This window comes from Pholis gunnellus (genome assembly GCF_910591455.1).
Source record: "Pholis gunnellus genome assembly, chromosome: 3".
NCBI lineage: Eukaryota > Metazoa > Chordata > Actinopteri > Perciformes > Pholidae > Pholis > Pholis gunnellus.
In genome coordinates this window covers 13,587,428-13,612,386 of record NC_136529.1, presented here as the reverse complement: position 1 = coordinate 13,612,386, position 24,959 = coordinate 13,587,428, and the positions used below count along the sequence as shown (strand labels likewise).

General features: G+C 41.3%; 1 protein-coding gene across 1 annotated transcript in view; it reads right to left on the bottom strand.

Moving 5' to 3' along the window:
• Window positions 1–21,867, bottom strand: part of ca16b (carbonic anhydrase XVI b) — a 91,784-nt gene extending 69,917 nt beyond the window's left edge. Inside the window, exons 1-2 of the mRNA XM_079157104.1 lie at window positions 21,779–21,867; window positions 756–860 (exon numbers count right to left, since the gene is read on the bottom strand). Of these exons, the coding sequence (XP_079013230.1) occupies window positions 756–860; window positions 21,779–21,863 (190 nt within the window). The 5' untranslated portion in view covers window positions 21,864–21,867. The remainder of the gene's footprint in view (window positions 1–755; window positions 861–21,778) is intronic.
• Between the last annotated feature and the right edge of the window lie 3,092 nt (window positions 21,868–24,959).

Here is a 24,959-nt window from a genome sequence, read left to right as displayed (position 1 = left end):
TCTGACTGTTCACTTTGGGCTGCCACTTCCGACCAGCTTTCCAGTTTGTTAAGGAAGACAGCTGAGAGATTGAAGGAGGAGACGAGGCTAAATTCCTTTGGCATTAAAACGATGCATATTATCAATAATAAAGGGAATGATTAAAACAACTAATCTAGCTAGGCTTTCAAAGCTAGGCCTAGTGCATTTCTTATAAAAACACACTTAAATACAAATGGAGGCCTGCAGACGACAGCTGACGACTGTAAATGTGGCATCCTATAGGTCACAATAGTCCTTCAGGCAACTTGTTTGAATGTTGTATTTTTAAACATCACTGGTTGAAGAGAAGTAGGGTTCACAACTAATTGCAACGTTTTTTATTAAATGAAATGCACATGAACTGATGGGCATGCATTTCAATCCACACAAACCGTATGCCTGATCTGTAACCGGTAATAAAGAAAAATACGGCTGCAACATGAAGATCAATTTGCGTTGTTGTATGTCAGTGGTTTCTTTTTCTTTTTCTGGTGAATTAGTGTAATTAGAGTTACTACGGGCAATGAAAACGTACAGTACAGGTACACAATTATGTAAATGCCAATTGAGCCCTTCTGGCTACAGCAGTGAGGAGGAAATAGCGGTTTCTGGAAAAATGGAAGACAAAAAACGATGTAAAATGATGGGCAAGACACAGCTGAGGTGAACGGGTCAAAGAAAATGCATTTCCCCTCCAACTGAGGTCTCTGCTCAGCGCACAAATGAGAGCTCACCTGAATAGGACCAATAGGGGTCACCAGCTGCCCTCCTCTCCCTCATTACGCCTGAGGTCCCATGGTGCCTGTCTTCAGCATCGCGAGGTTGGCCACCTGATGCAACTGTGGGAGGAAGACACAGAGGTAAGAAACTCCACAGGAAGAGAAAAGTTTCAATTAGAACCTGAACAAATACTTTGACAGCGTATCCAAAAAAAATCTATTCAAGATGTACATGGCTGATGTCAAAAGTTGGCAACAAAGTGACGGCTGTATAAAGAAAAGGATACATTAGATTTAAAATCTTTAGTTCCCATCCTGAACGAAATGTGCCCTCAATGCAGCAAAATGTCAGTATGAAGGTTGGGGTGATGGATACGTGTGTAATGTGCCAAACATTGACTCTGCACACTGGGATTCATCTCCTCTCTCCTAGGGATGGGCAATAACTCAATAGCATCGTTTCTCAAATTTCAGCAGTATTTTGATGATGCCAGAATCCTGATATCGGATTCAAACTTTGACAATTAACTATACTGTTCTTGTCATGTGCAGATTCGGGCAGGAATGATTTTAAGAAAGAAATTGAATTGAAAAAATGTAACCGTGTCGTTATGGAACAAAATCCATGGTTTTTCTGAGCCATCCACTATTAACATGAACGGGTAGTAAATACACTTGCATAGAACCGATTTAAAAAAAAAAAAAACTGTATATGCTCAAACTTGTAGATTACAGTATAAGTACCTCTATACTTCAGTTTGATAGAAACTTTCAATCAAAGTGCCTCAAATCTCCTCTCAAATTGCAGCTGTTGCAGCTACTCTCAGGAGGGACTGCAGCCCCGAGTGCTGACTGTGATTGAAAAATACTTTTGACTAGAGATATATCTCGGCTCGGCTATTAAACCAAATTTCTGTTTCCTGAACTTCCTAGTCTCACAAACTGAACCAGTGCAAGCCGAAGCACGAGTCCAGTGGTGACGATGTGCAGGAAACAATCCTTTGCTTTCAGCCCAGATGACATCATTTGACTCCATGCCTTATTAATAGGTTGTGATGATCTTCACCATCTGGGACCAGCAGAAAACAACCTTTGGCCCCTATGACGCTGCATGCTCTCTTACAGCTACAATAAATCAAATTATTTTACAGCAGCTTCTGGGCTGGGGAAAAAAAAATAAAAAAAATTGAAATAGACTGGACGGTCAATATGTTCACAAAATAAGCATGTACGTTTTCTATTAAACTTGATTGATAGAAATCATTGATGCAATTTCTTTGGAAAATGATTGATGTAAATTCTCTGCATCTAGACAATTCGTTTTTTGAGACGGTGGTTAAAAAAGCCTCGAAACCCAGAATGTAATATGGCACTTAAATTAACTACGGTCTAGTTTTGACAGATAATAATATTGTATGCAATTTAAGCAATATAACATATTGATTTTTCGAAAAGAAAATCAATTAGTTGTTCGGTCTAATTTTCTTTTTTTGTATATGTACTACTGCTCCTAAATAAAGCACAAATATATTTTTCTATCTGATTACTCCGATTTATCCATGGAATATGATAGAATAATCGATCACTAAACTAATGGATAGCTGCAGCCCCGATACGCATGCACATTATAATGTCACAATGACTTGCCTCCTACGCTCTTATGTGGAAACTTCATTCAGCAAAATGCAGACAATGTATGTTATCAGGAGTGTTTACAATCAGCCCTCTGTCTTCTGGGCACAAATGTCTCTTGAGCTTCTGAGGGCAAATTGCCCAAAAGAAATCAAACATTGTCAACAGAATTACAGCGAATGCTAGAGGCACAGAGTGTCCTTTAGCATACACACTCGCTATAGTCCCAGACTCGCAATAATCAAACTCATCGGGGGGAAATGTGCTCCACAACGGATGCAGCCTGTGCCAGTGGGGAAGAAAATGCCTCTAGCAGGAGCCATTGTCAATCAGGTGCTCGAGCAAAACAAGAGTGTTTTGTGTTGCTTCAAGGGGTCATAACCTACTGTCGCATTCACAACCCAGAGATGTATTGGCTAATACTGGCTGCCTGTTGCTAGAAGGATGCAAAGAATTGGGTCGGCAGATTGTTTCTGTGAAAAAAAAGGGCGAATGGCAGGAAAAACTAAAACAAGAGCAGAGATGACAATCTGCCAGAATCAAAATGAAGCAGAAATCACTTTTACCAGCTGCAATACAGTTTTTTTAATCCATTCAGATAATCCATGTTGTATCACAGTTTTTTTTGTAAAACACGTTACAAATGAAAGGAAAAAATTTATTCACGCGGTTGCCGAAATGCACTAAAACTAACAAAACAGCCTCTACCTGTATGTCTCAGCATTGAAAGACATCACTAGCAAAAGAGCCGTACCAACCAGAAGTATGGTACAAATAATATATCCATAACATAATGTTATCTACCAAAACAGATCCGGATTATGCATGTTTTAATAAGGATTCTCCCAACAACATCAACAGTTTCAAATCTCCACTTACGCAACACGTGTGACAGAAGTTCCCTTCAGCTACTGTAGAAGCTCGTGCTATGCAACATGACAACTAATGTACATCACGCTTGGTAGAAGTCTCATGAGGTTAAAGGCAACTTCAGAAAAACAGCAGAACTCCCTGGACTCCTGAAGTCAAAACTCCTTAAGACAGTCAGTTGCAGCTCATCAGCATCTGCATACACCAAATACACACACACACACACACACACACACACACACACACACACACACCTCCAGCCACTTCAGACAAGCTCAGCTCTTACTAATAGTTGCATCATTACTGCGGATTAATTAAACTAAGCACTACATCAAGCCAAGTCTTTGCCTGTACTTAAAGTCGATGCATTACCGTCTCCACTATGAGCCACTTACACAGTGTTTTCCAAAGCAAATTCATTGTTGGACGGGAGGTCACAGAGGCAAAATGGGCGAAGTCATGAATGGCTGCTTTGTCATCCTAAGACGTATCGCTTCACTGCAGGGAAAACGGTGGTTAACGTGAAGTGTGAAACAAAGATGGAGGGTGTCTCTGTGGCAGACACTCGCAGCGTATTTTGAAGGCAGGTTGTGAAACAGGAGGGCTGCGCCGTCTTTGATCAGAGAGCATAGGAGACAGCACCATGTCAACAGTTTACTCTCATCCATGTCAGCTGTCCCCTGTGGGCAAAGGATTAAAGCCACAGCATCTCCGATAGAGCGGAGCAGACAGGCAACATAGTCGGCGCTGGGCCTGAAGGAGACTGAGGAGCGCGGCACGGCACTCAAGCAACATACAGAAATCTGAAATCCAGATTATGTAGGTTAACTGATAGTTGAAATGAGATGCACGATACAGAGAGTTTGGCCCTACGGGTATTTTTTTACATTTAGAAAGATAGCCTGATTTTTGAATCTGTACGTTCTTAGGGAGCATGGAGGAAAGGAAAAGCTTCAAAAACACCTACAGAACAACAGCTTGTACAATGTCTAGGCATACAAAATCATTTTCCTTTCTTCATTGCCCTGAGGGCAGTTAAATCATCTACAGCAGCACGAAGCCACGCTATTTGTTCCATAATATCACACTCAACAACAGGCTAAGAACCCCTGAGAGCCCTTGAAAAACAGCAGCCTAACAACAGCCACAGGAACGTTTAACTTCCATTAGTCATTGGGGGCCCGAGTTAAAATATCAATCTCACCACCAACGCTGGCATGAGGTACGTGAAGGACAGCAATGCTGGCATGTCCGCGTCGACAGGATCGTTTGGGGATGGAAAAGCTATCAAATACATCCGGCATTTACAGTGTCACTTACACATTTAGTGCCGCAGTTAGGGTGTTTTAAGCAACACATTTCCTCAAGCTCACGATAGTAATGGAAGTTATTTTTTCTCTCTTCTGTGATTTTGTTTGTACAGATTGCACGTTCGCTCAACACAGATTCCAGAGTCATTCTATGTGGGACCAAAATACAGCAAATGAACGGAAATGTATTCAGCTTGCTGTCCTAATTGTGTGGTACCACTTCTGAAGAAAATGCACATCAAGAAAGAATATCGCCACCCTCATTATTTACACTAAAATAGTGTTATTGCTTATTATCAACAAACAGAGTCGGATGTGACAAACATTTGATTCACAAATGTGATTCATGTGAAAATGAGAACACAGTAAAAGTGCACTATATGGTAGCTAATGGCGTATAAAAGGCTAAAAATAGAAAACACAACACTAGAAACAGACACCGGTGTGCAGATCTCAGGCTCTTCTGCCGCTCCCCATAGACGGCTATGGTTCCAGCTTCTCGTTCATTTTGTTTAAAGACGACTACGATCTAAATATAAAGCAAGGAATCTCTTCTCTGTCCGTCTGTCCTTCCTTCGCATAAATCGAACCGCTCATCCGATGTACTTCACACATGGAGTGCTTTTTTAAAAATGTTTTAACGTTCAATTTTATTAAACTTTAAATAAACAAGCACACAGCTCTCTGTGTAGCAGCGGGGGCGGAGCTTCAGGACCCCGTAGCTGCGCTCACATTTCGAAAACGATCACAGCTAATTTGGGGAATGTAAACTGTGGAGTGGGGTGGAGGTTGTAAGTTATTTCTGGGTACAATGATTTCAAATAGAAGTACTTTTCATACCTTTACATAATACATTTGTAGTTGTTTGGGGCCCTTTTAGTTTGCCCCCCCCCCCCCCCCCAGGCAGTGACATGCCTGAAGATAAAGATAAAGCCCCTGGTGTTCCAGGGCCTATTTCACTGCTGTTCATCCCCGTGAGTGCGAGACACCACTATGTAATAGCAGGTGTACTGCTGAGGAAGCACAATGTCGAGTGTGCAGTTGTTTGTATGAGCGGTTCTTCCCGTTCTGAACAGGCATGTTTCGAACGGCACAGTAAGAATAAATGAACACTAATTAGGCCCGCACACAAGCAGTGAGTCATCAATGAATTGATTATTTTCACCCATCCACAGTGACAGGTTGTGAAGGCTAAAGCTGCCAATATTCTATATGTTGTTACTATCAACAAATCCCAAGAAAGGACCAAAACCAACCACGCATTAGTCCGTCTCTCAATACTTCACAGGAGTTAATAGTGTATTTGTCGGGGACTATTTTCAGGTGCACGCGTGTGAGTGAGTAATTACTGAAGCAGGGTGGTGCCTAAAAATAAAACTACAGCGCCCGTGTTAATGGTAATGAAGGAACAATAGTGTGGCTCTGATATGTTGTTAAGCGTTTGTGGGTATGGCTCAGAGGAACACTTTTTACTGGCATCAATTCATTCTTGGGATTTTTTGACCGTAAGAAAAACATAAAATAGAATATCAACAGAACTAACCTTTTAGGGCTGGGCGATAAGTCACTACTGTAATTCATCATCTTTCAATGGGATCAAATCGTGATGAAATCATGTAAGATATTGTGATACACAACTACATTAATAAAATAGATAACAAGCATATAGCAACTTAAACCTCTCAGAAAATCGGAAACTCCTTCGTTCAATCAATTGCTTGTCTTAATCAAATGACTCTGTTTTTGTGTGCAGGCATGTTAACAGTCAGTGTAAAGCTGGATTACGTTTTCCTTTATAATTTCACTTTATACTGTTCACTTCATTTTGCACTAAACTTCTTAATTAAATGAGAAACTTCTTCGTACTTTTCATTTGTCATGTAACTCACACTGCAGTACACATCGACCTTTCCGTTTGCTTATTTCATGTAGACCATTTATTTAGTGAATTACCTTAACATGAGCTATATTGTGATATATATATATCGTAAATGGAGATATGAAACAACCTACATCGAGATAGAACATATAGGTACACAACAGGATAATCTTAGAACTGTGCTGTGTTTTACACACACAAACACACACACCTCTTAAACCGGCAATGACACGTGGCAGTGGAACAAATAAAAACCACAAACATTACTGAAGTTACTTTGTGTAGTCAAGAAAGGATGAGTTTATTTAAGCCTAATAATCAAGGGAAAGTGAACTGGGCTTACTTGCACTGTGTCCGCGATAAGTAATGTGAGGCTGACACTACTTCACTTGTCAACCGCAGAAAAAACTAAATGTGAAACACAACTAACTTCCCTGGGGAGCGTGGACTTCATTAAGTGTTTCACCAAAATGTACGTTTGAATAAAGTCAAATATTTTCCAACTCATCAGTCAGCGTTGTTATCGTTGACATTTTCCTCCAGCGCCGGCCTGCTTCACATTCACACAGCTACGTACAGACAGCAGCTACTGAGGGAGTCACCCATCCCCATTTTCTCATCTTTTCCTTCACTTAGAGGGAGAGAGAAGGCATATCATTACATTTACTAATTAGACAAACTGCAGTCTTAACAACGTTTACATTATTCCGTCTGAATTGGTAGTGAAGAGAAGTGAGCTGAGTGTTTCTGAGGCACCGCGAGTGCATAGAAGGGCAGCCTCTCCATGCAAAACTGCTCTGTATACGAGGAACAAAAGTGCATGCTGAGGCAGACAGCTGCCGGTACAATCTCATCTGCAATGCATGGCGTCTGTCAAATGTGAGAACATCTGCTTGGTTTTCTGTTTTGGTGAATAACTAACACGTGTATTTATGACACACACACACCTACATTTCAAATGTGCTCATATTATTCCGAATGCCATACAGCTGCAGTGTGTGGAGGTTTACGTGGTTACCAGCGCAAGTCAAGATGGTGAAACAATGTCGGGGGGGTCGAGCATAGAGGGAAGGGGAAGTGGAGCTTGATATTGAGAGTGTGTGTGTTTCTCGTTCCTCGGGTGGTGGACGATGTGGCTCGATATTCCCGGAAGTGTTCCGAGTCACACGGGGATCTCGGACCGGGACCCGCCAAGATCAGCCAAAGATACGGAACAGAGAGAGCCGAGCCGTAGGGCCGAAACATCAAGCTCAGAAATAGTAAAGCAACAACTCAAATCCCAAAGCAGATATTTAGGCCTACACAGCTAAAAGCAAACTAGCAGTTTCAGCAAAGAGGACGTTGGCACCCTTGGGCCAAAAATAAAGAAATGCAGCCATGTTAAGTGAAATTAAGCCCATTAGTCTAGAGTTAAAATTGTTCCTTCAGTAACTCAATGAAGAATAAAACTAAAATGAAAAATTCCAAAAACGAATCTTTCAAATTTCCCTCGATGGCTCGTCTTAATCTTTTTTTTTCATTATTTTGCATATGGTCTGTGTGCATGTCAAGGCCTGTCAGGCTTCTTTGGTCATCATGTTAATTGACAGGAAGTGCTATCGCACATTCAACAGAGCTGAGCTTAGCCATGCAGGGTGCCGAACACCCTAAAATACAACTTCAGAGTGAGATATAGAGACAAGTAGAAATAGTGAAGTGACAGAAACCCAACTTTTAAAGAAGGCGCACACACACACACACACACACACACACACACACACACACACACACACACACACACACACACACACACACACACACACACACCTTGGATCTCCTCCCGAACAGAACACAGCAGAATAGGAGGAAGGTCAAAGGGGGTATGCTCAACTTTCTCATTATGCCACACTGGTTCTGCAGTCTTCTCTCTAAATGCATCAGAGGGAAAGTGGATGATGGGGGCCATCTCTTTATAATCAAATTCAAAAGTGTCAACAACTGCCAACCCACTCTCACTTCACTTCACTCACTCGCATTTCCTTCAGATTCTACGCTCTTAAGAATCGCTATATTGTAAGTATTTGTATTACTTGTGCTTTAATAATACAGAAGTAAAACAAAATGAGACCTGAGCAGTGCATCATGTGTTACGCTGCTCTTCAACCTTTGACTCCACGGAATAAGTGAGAATAAGTGCATCAACGACTGTTACAGAGCATGTGGGCGGATAGGTGTAGTCTGTGTATAAAGTATAATTCATTTACCATTGTCCATGACCAATGTTTTGGTGCGCTGAACTGCATCACAGGTGGTCTTTCAATGCGACAGTAACACAGGCAAGCGTGAACCACGGTTAAGCAGCATCGGCTATCGAAGAACAGACTCACACGTAGCAGAAGACATTTGCATTAGACCAATGACATTAGGCAATACAATGTGAACAATGGCAAATGCATTATACTTCATGCACGTACCTAGATGGAAGTCTCTAATGTATTCAGCCTTACATAAAAAAAAAAAAAAAATAGAAAGAAAGACGAAAATATAACACATTCTGGCATGTATTCTCTCTATTCATAAGACACTGACTCTTTCCTCAATTAAAACTGCATGATTTCCTGTGTTGAACATGGACATTCACATGCAGACTGAACACAATAGATGGTAAAGTTACATAGTAAATCTGAATTGTGTCAGTGTGCTTTTAGGACAACGCTGGTACAGTAAAGTAAGTGCATTAAATAGCTTGCCGCGCTGACTGATTGAGTGCATCAGGGGCTCTGATGAAAACCATTAACAAGATTAAACTAATTCAGGGCTTGTGACCTCTTTACTAGAACAGCTATAGCGTGTTCCCCTTCCAGACCACAATAAACAATCCTCCAACGTTTCTCCACACACAGTGGCAGGACCGTACATAACAGCTCTGACGATGTCAAGTAAATGTGCAGTGTAAAGTGAGGTTTTCAATTTTCAATACGTGGCAATTGGATCGCTTAAGAGACGAGAGCTTATGAGGTCATTCCTGAGGACACGGTGTGTAGCTCTGCGTGACCTGTCCCGGGATTGATTCTGAAATAAAATCAGCTGCCTCTGGTGGATACATTACACTCCTCGCGCATTACTGCTGTTCATGAATGGTGATGGTTGATTACTGCCGATGTAAGTGGTTTCATCTCACGCAACAGGTAGCGCGTGACACCGATACTGCCGAGCCGGTGATTTGATCGCGGGACACCCCGGGTGATAACGAGTGTTCTGTTGTTGCTTCGGTGAAGGGATTTAGTTGTAAAATACTACTATAATAAAGCTGCAAATTCTAGAAATGATGTGGAATCAAACACCTCACCGCTCACTGGCCAAATGACTCAATGTTGGCCATCCATAACCCCACTGCATGACTTTACATGCATCACTTCCAAACAGGCTCTTCATGTGTGCCCGGGAGCCATACAAGCAGTCAGACCCCCCCCCCCCCACCATCCTCTCTAAATGCTTTTTGATGTTGAACTCTAAATCAATACTTGAAGGTAGGATTTAGAAACGATAAATAAAACTATGACGACGAATGCATTGCATACCTCTTTAGCAGCCTCACTGGTGTTGACTGTACGCAGTTCTTTATTCCACAAGAACCAAATACTATTCCACTACTATGCTACTAGCCAAACATATACATTTTATACTGCATCACAAGTGCAAAAACATGAAAAATGGTATATATATATATATATATATATATATATATATATATATATATATATATATATATATATATATATAATACAATGAATGAAAGACTGACATTGTTTCATATGTTACTTCCTGTGTTCCGTTAGACATTAAGTTAAGGTCACAACAGGATGTCAGTAGTATTTTTGCTGCATGCTGGCTCCATGCTTGCTTTGATTACTAATATAGATTTTTTTTTTGATCTTTACATCATAATTCAAATTACATTTTAGTTTGTAGTTAGATGAGGTTTTTACACACTGAAGCTGAAGTATTCCCAAGATCCATGATGTATTCATCATCCACTTTCATGTTTTAATTTGATTACACTACCTAAGAAAATAGCACGCTAAAGTGTAATTGTGTGTTCAAGAAAATGAAATAATTTCTTTTTCACACCTGCTCGTCCCCACCATTTTGGTGACTCAAATTAAATTTCAGTTTCCAACTGTTAAAAACTCATTTATTTTGCTATAACAGAATAAAAACACAGCGATGTTATTACCAATGGTAGCACCTTTAGGTGGCAGATGCAGTTTCTTCAAAAATGTATAAAATCCAACCTGTTTTTGTCAACTCTGGACCTATTTGATGATTTTAAGTGTGGCATTTATTTCACTCTCAACAACTGTAACTGCAAAGACTATAGTTGATGTCCACACAATATGCCGCTGAAATAAATCTATTGTTATATATTACATGTCACAATAAGACGGCGACTCATAAGGACATCTGCTCCGACCACGGCTCCTCTGCATTCACACACTTGTTTGGCATTGCTTTCATTCGTGGCAGCCTGATAGTTGTCTTAACATGTGAAAGTGAATCCCATTCTGGTCAAATCAACAGTAGACTCCATCAATAGACGACCATTATATCTAGGGCTGCAACAACGAATCGATAAAATCGATAAAAATCGATTATTAAAATAGTTGGCAAAGAATTTCATTATCGATTCGTTGTGTCGCGCGATTATTACGCCACTCAATAAGTCGCGGAGATGTTTGCCTCTCGGCGCCCCCTCGATGCTCTTAACTGAGTGTCCCGCGGGGTCCGAAGCTTTTGCTTTGAAAAAATGAGAGTGTTCAAAGCAGGCCCGGTCGCCTGAATACCGCAGTTAGGAATAATGGAATAGGACTCCGGTTCTATTTTGTGGGTTTTTCTCTGAACTGGGGCCATGATTAAGAGGGACGGCCGGGACACTTCGTATTGTGCCGCTAGAGGTGAAATTCTTGGACCGGCGCAAGACGGACGAAAGCGAAAGCATTTGCCAAGAATGTTTTCATTAATCAAGAACGAAAGTCGGAGGTTCGAAGACGATCAGATACCGTCGTAGTTCCGACCATAAACGATGCCAACTAGCAATCCGGCGGCGTTATTCCCATGACCCGCCGGGCAGCGTCCGGGAAACTAAAGTCTTTGGGTTCCGGGGGGAGTATGGTTGCAAAGCTGAAACTTAAAGGAATTGACGGAAGGGCCCCACCAGGAGTGGAGCCTGCGGCTTAATTTGACTCAACACGGGAAACCTCACCCGGCCCGGACACGGAAAGGATTGACAGATTGATAGCTCTTTCTCGATTCTGTGGGTGGTGGTGCATGGCCGTTCTTAGTCGGTGGAGCGATTTGTCTGGTTAATTCCGATAACGAACGAGACTCCGGCATGCTAACTAGTTACGCGGCCCCGTGCGGTCGGCGTCCAGCTTCTTAGAGGGACAAGTGGCGTTCAGCCACACGAGATTGAGCAATAACAGGTCTGTGATGCCGTAAGATATTCGGGGCTGCACGCGCGCCACACTGAGTGGCTCAGCGTGTCTCAGCGTGTCTACCCTTCACCGAGAGGCGTGGGTAACCCGCTGAACCCCACTCCTGATATTAGTCCATTTATTTTTTAATTATTACTTTAACAGCTCAGGGATGTTCGAGCAACCTTTGTGCACTTTCTGAAGATTCTTTGCACTGTGAGTTCTGTTTTTGAATAAAGGGTTGGAAATTAATGCTTTTTTGTTTTTTTATCCGATTCATCGATTAATCGAACAAATAATCGAGAGATTAATCGATTCTTAAAATAATCGTTAGTTGCAGCCCTAATTATATCTCTCATCAAGCATATTTGAAGCCCCCTTGGCACCAATTGCATCCTACATTGAGTCACACGTGCAGCAAAACAAACCCAAGGCTAGTGAACTTTAGATTGAATGCACACAAGAGCAGGAGCGAACAAAGGCTGAAAAACAGCCTTCAATTGAGCAGTACTTGGCCCAGACTCAAGGTAGTGATTCTAATCAAGCAGCAACACCACAGCCGAGAGGTGAAGCCGATGTGGGGGTGCATTTAGTAGCAGTTTATACGGCCTGAAACACGCTTGTCAACGGAAATACAGCAAAGGATCAGAGCCAAATGTAAAAAAGTAACTCTTTAGAGAAGTACAGCATTTGTACAAGAAATAAGGCTCTCACAATGTAGCTCCACTTCTGATGGGATTTAAAAATATATATATATATATTTAGATGAAGGGGATATCATTAAGTGTCTTCGCACGATTATCATCACAGTCAACTATGATGGTTTCTGCAAGCTCGTCGTTCTCTCAGCTCTACCGAGGCTCTTTACCTCCTTTGTGCTGATTCAGAATCTTCTGATCACTGTGACGATTGCCGTAAACTACCGCTGTAGAGATGCACCTATTGATCGCCTGGAGAACGAAACCGGCCAGATGCCCGCTGATCGGCCATGACCCATGTCACATGATCACATCTACACCCGTGTGCCACCGGCTGCGTGATTGTTTTTACGTCGGCACACACACACACACACACACACAGTATCGTTACAGCGACACACACACTCAGCATGGCGTCTGTGTGGAAGTTCCTCTCCGTCATTGAAGACGACAAGTCCAAAGTAAGCCGCTGAGGAACAACCTACACGACCACTAGCTTTAAGCAGCTTATAATACGTAATCAAAACTACTAATGCCAATCATTTGTTTTAATCAAAGCAAGTATTATAATAAATAATACAACAATGCATTTCATTTGAATTGTTTTATGCAAACAACCAGAAGACAATAATAAAAGTAAAAAGGATCTCATTTTGTTTACACTGACTTAGGGATGGTTCAAATTATTTTGTGGGACGGTGAAACAAGTTGGTTTGGAGCCTTTACACAATTATATTTCTTAGACAGAAAATCAGACTTGTAAAAATAAGAAATCAGAATCAGCCAAGTCGCTGAAAGAATGAATCATTTGGTCTATTGACAGAAAATTGTTTATGCCATTTATCGAGCAATATGCCCAACAGTATCTGATAACAGTGTTTGCTGTTAAATATCATTGTTAACTGAATATCGTAGAGTCTATGACTGTTGTTAGTACAAAACAAGGATCTGGGAAATTGAGATGGACATTTTTCACTATTTTTTGACAGCAACATTAAGGAGCATACTGCCATTTGCTGTAAACTGTCCATCTACAATAGTTCTACTTTGGGCCATGAAAACAAACAGCGATATGACACAGAACAACACGTATAGAAACACGTATACAAACACCTGCATCCAACCGTTTCCAGCCATGCCTTTCTCTTATTCTAGTTCTGTATATTTCCAATCACAAATCTAGGGCAGCAACCATCAATTCATCTGCTGATTAGTTTCTTTATGAAATGCTTTGCCTATAAAATATTGGAACATGGTGAAAAACGGCTGTTAAAATTACCCACAGTTTAAGGTGATGTCTTTAAATTATTATTTTGTCCAACCAAGAGTTTAAAACCTAAAGATACTCAGTTTATAACAGTTTATGGTCAAGAGCAACCATAAAACATTTAAAAAGAGAATAGAACCAGGGGATGTTTGATAACTTTCTTTTTTTAAATAACTAAAGCAATCAATCAAATAATGTGCAAGTTTTCTGTCAATCGACTTGGGAAGGCAGAGTAAGTGCTGCCAGCGCAAAGACGAACGTCCTTAATAGTGCCCTCTGAATCCTCTTCACCGAACACTTCAAACCTCCCGTCGACAGCAGAAATGTATTCACAGGCTTGAATAAAAGTTTATTTTTTTTAACTCTGAAAAGCGCCCACTTTAATTTTGTAAAGATGGCATTCAGAGATTCCACTCGTACCGTGAAGCTTCTACTTTTTACTCTCAATGTTACAGCGATGCCTTGAGGCCTCGGCGCTGTTGAGGCAGAGTGGTTGCTAGGTCTCACCTTCCTGAGAAGTGTTGATGATCTCTGGAGTCCCTGAGTGACTAGAGGAGACCTGGGGATAGGGCTCCTCCGCTGTGGTAAACACTTTGCGTCGTGTGGTTTAGCAGTAAAAATATAATACAGTAATATGATATACAGCAGCTATCACACCTTCAGCTCACACCAGAGTTTGACAGATAAAGCAGACACGCAGAAACTTGTACGACAGTGCGGCTAAAATTACCCGGGATCAACGAGAAGGTGTCTGAATTTTAGTTTCTACAAATGTTCAACAAATTAAACTCTTGACCGCATTGTCTCTTCACGGTATAATGAAGACGAGAGTTGTCTTTTTTGAGGAACCATTAAACAATGTCTTTCTGAAATATGAAAATGTCAAAAGGAAAAGGCCATGGTATTCCACTCCCTAGTTAATTAGGGTTCCACTACCGGTACGGTTTGGATGTTTGTGTTGAAGAACAGAAACATTTGCATTCCCCAAAGGGGAGCGTGTCAGCAGGATCGATAGGGTAGTCTCTGAACTCCTGTTCTGCCTCAAAAAAAGAGCTAACTCAGCACATCTTCTCCCTTGGACGCCTCTGAAATTAACCAACACCAAAATTTCACACTAGCTGCCTCTGTCATTATTACAACACCACACATTCCTCTCACAAAATTCATTTTGTGAAACAGTCTGACAGTGGAGCATCCGAGAGTAAGCTTTCAGATACAATATATTGAAACACATGGAAAAGGCCACCAAAAATGCTTTAATTTTTAATAACATTGTAAAATGCCAATGACCCCCCCCCCCACACTTATCGTTATTGTTTTTAGAGCTTTCTCACGAAACAGAGAAAGCTCCCATGGAGACAAAGTGTGTGAGAGAAACAAACAGAACATCAATTTGAATGGAAACCCAAAGGAAAAGAGCTGGGGGACTAATCTCTCAGGGTGTTAACTTAGGGAGGTGGAAAAAAAGAAGGAATTAATGAAGTGGGTTTAGCACTGGAGTGGAAGAGTGGATATCAACTCGGTGTTACCCTCAACTATTCCTCTTTATTTACCACGTATGTCCAATGCTCACGATGAGTGACCCTTAATAAGGCATCACATCGTTATCAAGTCGGATCGTTGCTGAACGGCTGCAATATGTTTGTGTACGTCCCAAAATAAAGAGTATATCATCAAACTATGATGCGATATGCCGAGGCGACCTGCTCATCATACTTACAAGAAAAAGAAGACATTTAAATTCCGAGAGCGCACATTTTTTAATGCCTCGGTAGATTTATTTCCAAACTGCCATATTTACTGCTGCATCTCTAATTTTTGTGATAGGAAGCGTGTTAGTCACCACTGAGTCAAACACCCATTTGGAAAGATAAGGTATTAGGTGTTAGGGTGCTGGTAGGCGACAGCTGTTTACCCAATTTAGCAACGGACCTCTCCAGACTTCCTACAGTCAGAACCTTCAAAAAGGTAGAGCGAGTTTCTTCAGCAATGAGAAGCAATATGTATCTGCTCTCTCCACAGTCTACATGGAGTCTGAAAGGAGAGTTCAATTAGTTCTGTAAATTGATTTTATAAATAAATAGCCAAACTGGAGCAGACAGAGCTGCTGATTAACACCTGCTGATTAACAGCTGCTAACACCAAAGATAACATATCTTTTGAGCAGACTTTTCAAATCCGAAGGTAGTTTATATATATCTGGGTACATGTAGCCCATTGGTCACATTTCTTTAATAACTTCTAATGGATCATAATCACAAACGTCTCTCGGACTATATGTTTGGCATCTATATATTTTTTTTAAATCAACCATCAGCAGATATATTGACATATTTGTTTTACTTTTATATCGATATCAGCCTCTACTATCCAACAATAATCAACCATCTTCCACAATTAAACAATAAAAAAATCGACATGTTTAAAAGCAGCTGTGTTTTTTGTCACTGCCAAAGATCTAAGGACCGTCAGGTTCGCATGCCTTCGTTTCAATCCTAGGCATTATTTTTCCGTTTCATTCGAACAAAACAATCGTCTGTCCCGACAGTAATAACCTTGACACTGTGGACTAAAAGTCACCTAATTGCATAGCAACAAAAGGTATACACGGGTATATTTCAGGCATTTTCCACAGTTGCTCAAAATAACTACATAATTTATGCAAAAGGTTAAACTTCAATTCATCAAATGCAACTTGACTCTCACTCAATGAGCTTGTTTTGCATTCTGCAGAGCACCTTGAGCTTGATAACACATGCACAGCCTAATCCCACATCTTCAGTGATTGTCGCCATAATTCACGGCAGAGAAAATGAGCCTCGTGGACGGGATAGCCTACTTTTGAATTTGCCTTTCCTCGCCTCTGAAAAAAAAAGACAATCTTGAGAGCACAAAGCAAACACACGCTCATTTGACCCACAATAGCACAATGCAGGAAAAGGGGAGGGGGGGGGGGGGGGGGGGGGGGGGTGAAGCCTGAGGGTCCCATTGTGTCCAGCATCCACAGGGCAGAGTTGACTGACAGTCCAGCTGTAAGTAAAGCTGACACAGTATCGCACCGCGGCAAGACTGTTAAAAAGGGGAAAGAGGACGAGGCGACTGAAGGACACGGGACATTTATTGATATGGCGAAGTCCTTGAGTGAAGCAGTACACATCCTTCAGTGACATCGCCTTATTGCCTGGACATTAATCACTATCGTCATGAAGCACAGGAAATAAGTGCACTCTCTTCCCCAAAAGCATTTATCCTCCCTAGATTCAACCCGCCTGGTCTAATCTGGTCTGTGCGCGTGTGTGTGTGTGTGTGTGTGTGTGTGTGTGTGTGTGTGTGTGTGTGTGTGTGTGTGTGTGTGTGTGTGTGTGTGTGTGTCCCTTGTTGGTTGCATGTTGCTAGGACAGATGAAATGATTTGGTGTGAAGTGGCTGTGAGTCATTCTAAATGATTAAAATGCTACTGTGACCGGCTTGGAGTATCTTGGCTGAAGACGGAGTGAACTCAACCGTACACACCAAGTAATGAAGTGATGACTGATTGCCTTGATTAACATAACTTATACAAATAAACAGCTTAATCACAATAAACGTCAAATTACTGTAATTACCCTTTAAATAAAAAGCATTGTTCTCGTAATGTTGGGCTCATATCAACTGAAACAGTCCACGTCAGTACTGATGCCAGACATCTCCAGGCAGGGCGAGCTCGCCAGTAATCGCCGCCGGTTGCTTCGGCTACGTTTGGGCTCCTGGAAACGGTACGCTGGGTATCGATTCTCTACTAATTCAATTACAATAACATAAACTAAAGAGCAGTGAGAAGCAAGGTATAGGTGGTAGAGTGTATTTACTTTACAGCATTGTATGGTACATGCACCTTGCAGGGAATCAATGACACTCCTTTCATCCAGCAGATTTCTTAAATGTAACCTGTTGACTGTTTAAATGCTCGTAGCGCTATGAACCAATGGTTTTAGGAGGGGGCCCCCGGTTTGGTTTTCGGCGGGTGCATCCTTGTGCTGGTGACGTGACAACACATCCTGCCAGCAGCGAAGACGAAGACTGATCGCTAGAATTCAGATGTATCCAGTGTGGGATTTGAAATTTTCTTTTTTTAATCTCCTCGGCAAATAACAAAGGAGGAAGTTCACACATTCAACGGATTGGTTAGACCTCGAGAATAACCACAATGCCTTTCGATGAACAACACTGAATGTAAATAGAACTTATTTGTTTACAAGAAACCTCTACAGGGCACCTTTAAAGGAGCAGCACAGCCTCTAACTGCCAACATGCTGCACTTTCATCATTTCATAGTAGCATTTCATGTTGCGTAAATATATTCTATAAATATAGACGGGCCTATTGATTTGATTTCTTAGTGCTTAAGATGACTCTTTGGTGTCGGAGCACACAGCGATGTTACATCTAGTAGTGTGGGAATACAGAGCAAGTATCTCTTTTTAAAAAGCTCAATACATGACCACATATTATAAGTGGCCTCACTGCCAAAAAGCTGATATGAAACATGTGTTAATAAAGCAATTGAATGGATCATAAATTCTGAAATTACTACAAGGTTGCAAATGTTTACTCACGCTGGAAATTATGACCAATTTTTCCAACAGCATTTCTCATCAGTAAGGACATTCTGCAACATTAACATTGAACCCGAAATAAATCATTCACACTCTAATACGAACAAGAAATCATTACAAACTTTAAATTATTCTGCTCGCGTTTGTAAAACTTTGTCTCATTTTTCCGACCGTCTTATCTGCTGCCCCCCAAAAAAATAGTTTTTATTTACCTTGAGGTTATCGTAAATGTCATTCATTTAACATAATTATCCTATTTTTCAAAGAAGCGTGTTGTAGCATAAACCAAACTGATTTTATGTTGTCAGTAACCATAATTTATAGAAGAAATAATAACAATGTAGCTCATTTCACAGGCTATCGTCGGGCAGGTGAAATGAAACCACCGCTGATCAGTTTTGAGGAAAATAACGCTGCGATGGCGACAACCACACGACACACTAAGTGACAGCTTCCCTTAATAACTAAATTGCATTGCATACAAAGATGATCCAGTCTAATTAGCCACATTGATAAGCTGCTCATTAAATTTGAAAGCAATAAGCAAAAGATGAGTATCGCTGGAAAACAAAAAAAAAAAGGATAAACAGCGAATTATCTGCACGGGTGAAAAGTGATTACAGTCGCAGTGTTTCCCCATCGGACCATTTAGAGGGTGGCACCGGCAGCTGGTGGACAGACAACAGACACCGGAGCGCTGAGCATATGTTGCTGATGCGATTCTACAAACCAGGAGAAAGTTACTTTGGAGACGTTGCGTCAGTACCGTACATCCAACCAATCCTCCAGAGGACGTAGAAGAGGACCTTGATGATAATGATGCCGTTGCTAACACCAGTGATGTCCAGACAGCTGGCATCCTGCTGGCACCGCAGCACATCATTAATAACATTAACAGCAGGTTTGCTCACCAAACATTCAGTGCAGGTGTACAGTACACACAAGTGGAAATGGTCATTATATCTCTCAAAACGTTATTCACTATGCTGCAGATTATTCCCCAGCTGTACCACAAGGCGTTGCGCCTTTATCCATTTTTGTTTTGCCGTATTCACAGAACATGCAATCATTTCCTCATTACTTAAGTGATGCAATCAGGAGAATTTCTATAATTAATGACAAGCTATGCCTCTTCAGAAGACTACGGGAGCTGCAATTCCACCCACACAACTTTAAACAACTACAGTCTTCACCAACCACAACTCCTGATATTCCTCTTAAAGGATTTGTATCGCTCCATGTTACTGTAGGGAGGGAAACGTTGTAGGAAACACATGAGACACATTTATGTTAGTGAGAAGACTGCTTTTTTCCCAAACAGGTTTGATCATTTTATAATCTATTTCCTCTACATATAGCTGCAGACAAAATTCTCTAAGATGTCGTGAAAATCGTGCCAAATTCATAGACAGCTATGTCTTTAAATCCGGTGTGCATTGATTTAAGGAAGAAAATAATCCCCCCCCCCCGTCCCTTTCAAATCTTCTCTTTTCATGTGATCGAGCACCGGTTTGGTAGCACCCTCTGTGATGTAAACTCTAAATTCACATTATTGAGATTTAGGTCACCCTGCCTAGTCGGTAGATGAATGCATTACGAGACAGTGAACAAGTAGTAAAATTGGATTTATCCTCCACCACCTTGGAGATGGTCTGTCGGTCAGCCTGTATCGCTGCGTCTCAGAGGTCTGTTGGGACAAATGCCATATGAGGAAAAACTCAAGACGTGTTTGGGGCCTGGAAGGCTGCTAGTCAATAAAGCTGCAAACTAAGAAGGGGGATGCAGGGAACTGGGGGATTTGGGGGGAGGAGGGGGGGGGGGTGACTCAGAGAGGAACCATTCTCCTGTGTTACATCACTGTGACTTCAATATGGGAGATGATTTGTGCCATAGAATAAAAACATCCACTGAACTAGAAGTCCTTCTAGTGGCTATAATGATGCGACGACGGTTTAGTAACTTTAAATGCTCCTAATGGTAGAATGATACAACCAGACTGATGAACTACTGGGTAATTACTATCCGGCTATATTAGCTTACCACAAAGCAATTAGTGTGAATGTTTGCTAACAAGTAAGACATTTGCAGTACAGAAATGCCAATAAAATTGTAGTAACATCACATTATTTGTCCACAAGAGTGCACTACATTCATTTTAGAAGTGTAAAACGACTCGCTTACACGATAACCTACCTTTTCACAATTATTTAATAAACAAATATAATGGATTCCTTAACAGAAATTGTATTATTATCTTTTTATGATGTTATATCGGTCAATTTATCATTATTTTATGATGATTTCTTGACTCTCAAATATCTATATAGGCATCAAAACAATAAAAAATGTTGGAGCCATTGGCACAATCTTGGAAAAGCAGTATTGGTGTGTCCCCGTGCTAAAGTTATCCCTCAACCCAATCATAACCTCACCTGTTAACATCCAACCGACCCATCAATCTTTAATAGTTCAATCTATAGTGGCCCAGAATCTGATGGGTCACACATTTGGGTGCAACACCATTCATCTCAAACTGGTAGACTACTCCTGAAGCCGATGTTCCAGGACTATATCTGTGCGCCAATGGCATTAATCGCCCCTCATACATGCACATCCATCCCACGAGCCAACAGCGCTAACTATCTCCCTCATCCTCATTTCTACCTACGCACATGACAGCACGCAGACACATAAATTATACCTCCACATAAACCACGACAAAAACTACAGTAAGCCTATAATAAAAATTAAACAAAAACTTGTGGACTCCTTATAAAACCACAACAACACTGAAGGATTAACAGATAACGAAATGCTGTTAATTCCACAGGAGATAAACTATCTCAATGCAATTCCACAAACCCTCTTAAGTGCCTACAGGAATGATACATCAGCTGACGTTACATTTCCTGAGATAGATACATTCTTGAGACACCATGTTGTATGAATAACCAGTGTTGTGGCTAACACGTTAAGCGTCAGGGTCAACCAGGAGTTGTTTAGCGGGGACTAAATGTTTAGCCTGGCGTTAAAGCAGGGGATAGTTTGCGCCATTGTCCAGCTGCCTAATCAATAACATGCACACAAATCACGGAGCCTGAACGTCTCGGCGTTAACACGCCCGGTGGACGTTAAACTCGGCTCGGCCCTGTAACGTTGAACCGTTAGTGGAACCCAGGCTGAACGGTGCCTCTGGAAAAAAAATGTCTTTATTCGACAATGAAAAGTCTCTTTTAGCCTTCTTTATAAAAAAAAAACAACAAATGCAACACTGTGGACTCTCAGTAGTTCAGGCTACACGCATGAAAGCTAACACCCGTGTTGCAAGTACTTACCAAGATGACAGTCTTTGTGTTTGGGCAAGGTTAAAAACATTAAGGATAAAATCCACCAGTAACTCGGTTCCCGTATTCTCCGCATGTTAGACTGCTCATCGAGAGCAACAAGAAGGCAACGGGTGACAAAGTTTGAGTCTTTTTCTCTTCTTTAAAAAAAAAAAAAAAAAAAAAAAAAATCACATACACACGACCGAAGCAGGGACGAAGTTGGCACAGCAGCCACGAAGGCAGAGCATCAAAGTAACGCTTAGCGATTCGGCAGAGTCACTGTTTTTCTGTTGTTGTTTCTTTTAAAACGACAAATTTATTCGCCTCCAGTCCGAGCGGAGGCTGTCTTCAGCTTCGAGGAATGAAACGATGCGTACGCTACGGCTGTGCAAAAACAGTTCAAAATGTGCTGGACTCCACCGTGCCTGTAGCGGGCTTCCAGATAGCGACATTCCCGTAGTGTGGAAGGGTCAATCGGCGATCAATCGCTGTCTTTAACTACAGCGGAGAAAGAAAAGTGGTCGAATTATATTGATTGCACGTGGTCATTATTAAGTGATTATCCGTGGCGTCAGCGTGACGAAGGGCAATGCACAAGGCGAAGAAAAGCTGTGCTGGAAACGTCCCATTCTTCCACCCAGGAAGTGGACTGGCGGTCAGGCATGCACGGATATCTGGCTGCTGGTCCCATCTACAGGACAGGCTGCGTGAGAGAGGGAGCCAGCGCGGGGCGGGGACCAGCGGAGGGAGGGGAGGCGGTTCTTGGATTTGCTGAATGCAAAATGAGTCAGTCGGAGCGGACCCAGGGTCTGGTTTCTGTCTATGTTGCTACGATAAGGAAGACTCCAGAAATCAGTGTGGCGCGTGTCAGATACTCTAATCACTGAAGCCCATACGTGATTGTGCTGCTTTTAAAAAAAAAATTTTTTTTAATGTTGCATCAAACATGTTGCATCAAACATGATGGAAAAGCTGTCGAGGCCATTTCAGAATCTACAGAGGATTGAAGCCTCGTTCAAAAGGAGAAAAACAGTCTCCCTGCTAAACCCACTGATTCCAACCCCCATCCAGTCATCTCACTGTTGTGCTGCTTCCTCCCAGGCCCCATTATTAAAACGACCCTCCTGTGGCCACACACTGATGTCCCTTTGCCTCCTGCTGGCAGAACTGTGAATGGAATACTTTAGCAGTAATCATCACCTGGAATATCATCATGTAAGAGTGTGTGCTGATTGGAGAATTATGCATCCACCAGTGACACTCCCTTAGGTAAATGTGTAGTCAGTGGTCTTCTCGCAGAACTATCCAGCTGGACATTTAATTTGAGGAATCTGATTAAATTTCTCATTTAATTACCCAGTTCTCTGCAGGGCCATTGAAGACAGTCACAAGGGCCCTCTGCTTTTAATGTGGGCCATCTGCTCCCTCTCCAAAATGCCTACCTTTTCAAAGCTCCCACAGCCTCGTGGGCATCCTTTGCACGATCCTCCAGGCTGCACTACCTCCGTACACACTGCAAAACATGAGCGTGGTTGACAACACTCCAGACCTTACTGTATTCTGACTGATCAAGAGCAATGAACCTGAACAGTAGTTTGTGAATTCTTTTCAGTTTTATTTTCTGTCTTGGTCCTCTGATTAATCATGCAGACTCCAACAATGTTTTGGCACATAGACTCAGGGCACTTACCGTTATGTGTAGCGTGTGGAAAAATATATACCACCAAACCAGTAAAACATCACAAGTAATGCAAATAACCACGTAAAGAAGTTCTAATGTACGAATCATTTCATTTCAACATAATAATCTCAACACAAACTCTTTTTGTTCAGAGCTTTTAACCATATTTTGTTAGTGACTAGAATTTGCTCAGTTGAATATTTCTCATATACAATAAGTCCAGCAGTCGATTGACAGAAATTCAATCTGCAACTGTTTTAATGATCAGTTCATTGTTTAAGTTATTTCTAAAGTATGTTGACAATCATTCTGTGGTTCCAGCTTCTCGGTTGTTTGGATTTGCTGCCTTTCTTTGTCTTATATGAAATATATATGATGTCTTTGGACTGTGCAGCAAAAAACTAGCAGTTTAGAGATGTCACCTTATTGTTTCAGCAAACTACTTTCCATGTGCTGGAATATGCATCCTCAGAAAAAAACAATCAGTCTAAACTCAAGTAATAGACTATTCAAAATGCAAAAAGATGGTAGAATTTGTGGTCATAATTGAAGAAATATCTCCACAAGGCTCTGTGATGCACACTGTGCCTTTTCTGAAACATTGTCTTGCAGCTGTTTTGAAATCAACCATAACAAGATCCAGACGTATAGTTTTAATAAAAAGCATGTACATGTTCCACAATTGTTTTGTTTTTTTAAATAATCAATAAATGGCATTTAAACAACAACAAAACAAAAGAGATGGGTGACATGCTCTTCATGACACATCTTAACTTGAGAATATTAATAACCAAATGCCGCTGAAGAGTTCTTCATCAGATGAGTGTTTGCACTTGTAAACTAATTGTGTGGCTTGCAACTCAGCCGCTGTTGAAACTCAATTTTCTCCTGAACAGTAACACGTATTAGCCTCCATGCATGCAGTGTGCTGTGAATTCATCTTTTTGCAATCATTTCTTTCATAATGAGTGCATTTTTCCATTTTTGACATTTTATTGGGAAGGGTTGTCTCCCTATTGGTCCCCCATTGGTTTATTGCAATCACTCCAGCCTTCACACCTGCACCAGAACTGGAAAATTGCTTGCACTTTGCATTTCTGAAACATGTGAAAGACACAGTATGATTGTTAATACAGTCGTAAATTGCCCTCATGGCACCTGGAAGTCAAATGCACACGGGTGATGCTTCTGGTCTAAGTCCTGCTTTTTTTTCTCTTTGTTGCTAATACATAAAAGCAATCACAGCCAACATGGTGTTAAATGGGTCATGGACATAATTTTTTCTTCTTAAAAGCAGAGCTTCATGCCTTGACCGTGAAAAATCAAAAAAGTCCACCAAAACTTCCCTTGTGCTCTCTGCAGTATTCTGGTAGTTTCGTGAGACCTTTGCAACGTGTGCCGTGACATCTGACAATCCAATCTTTTATCACTTCAAGGCATTTCAACACTTCCTCTGACAAATAAACTGGGCCTCAGATTAAAAAAGTAAAGAAATGCGGTATACATGAT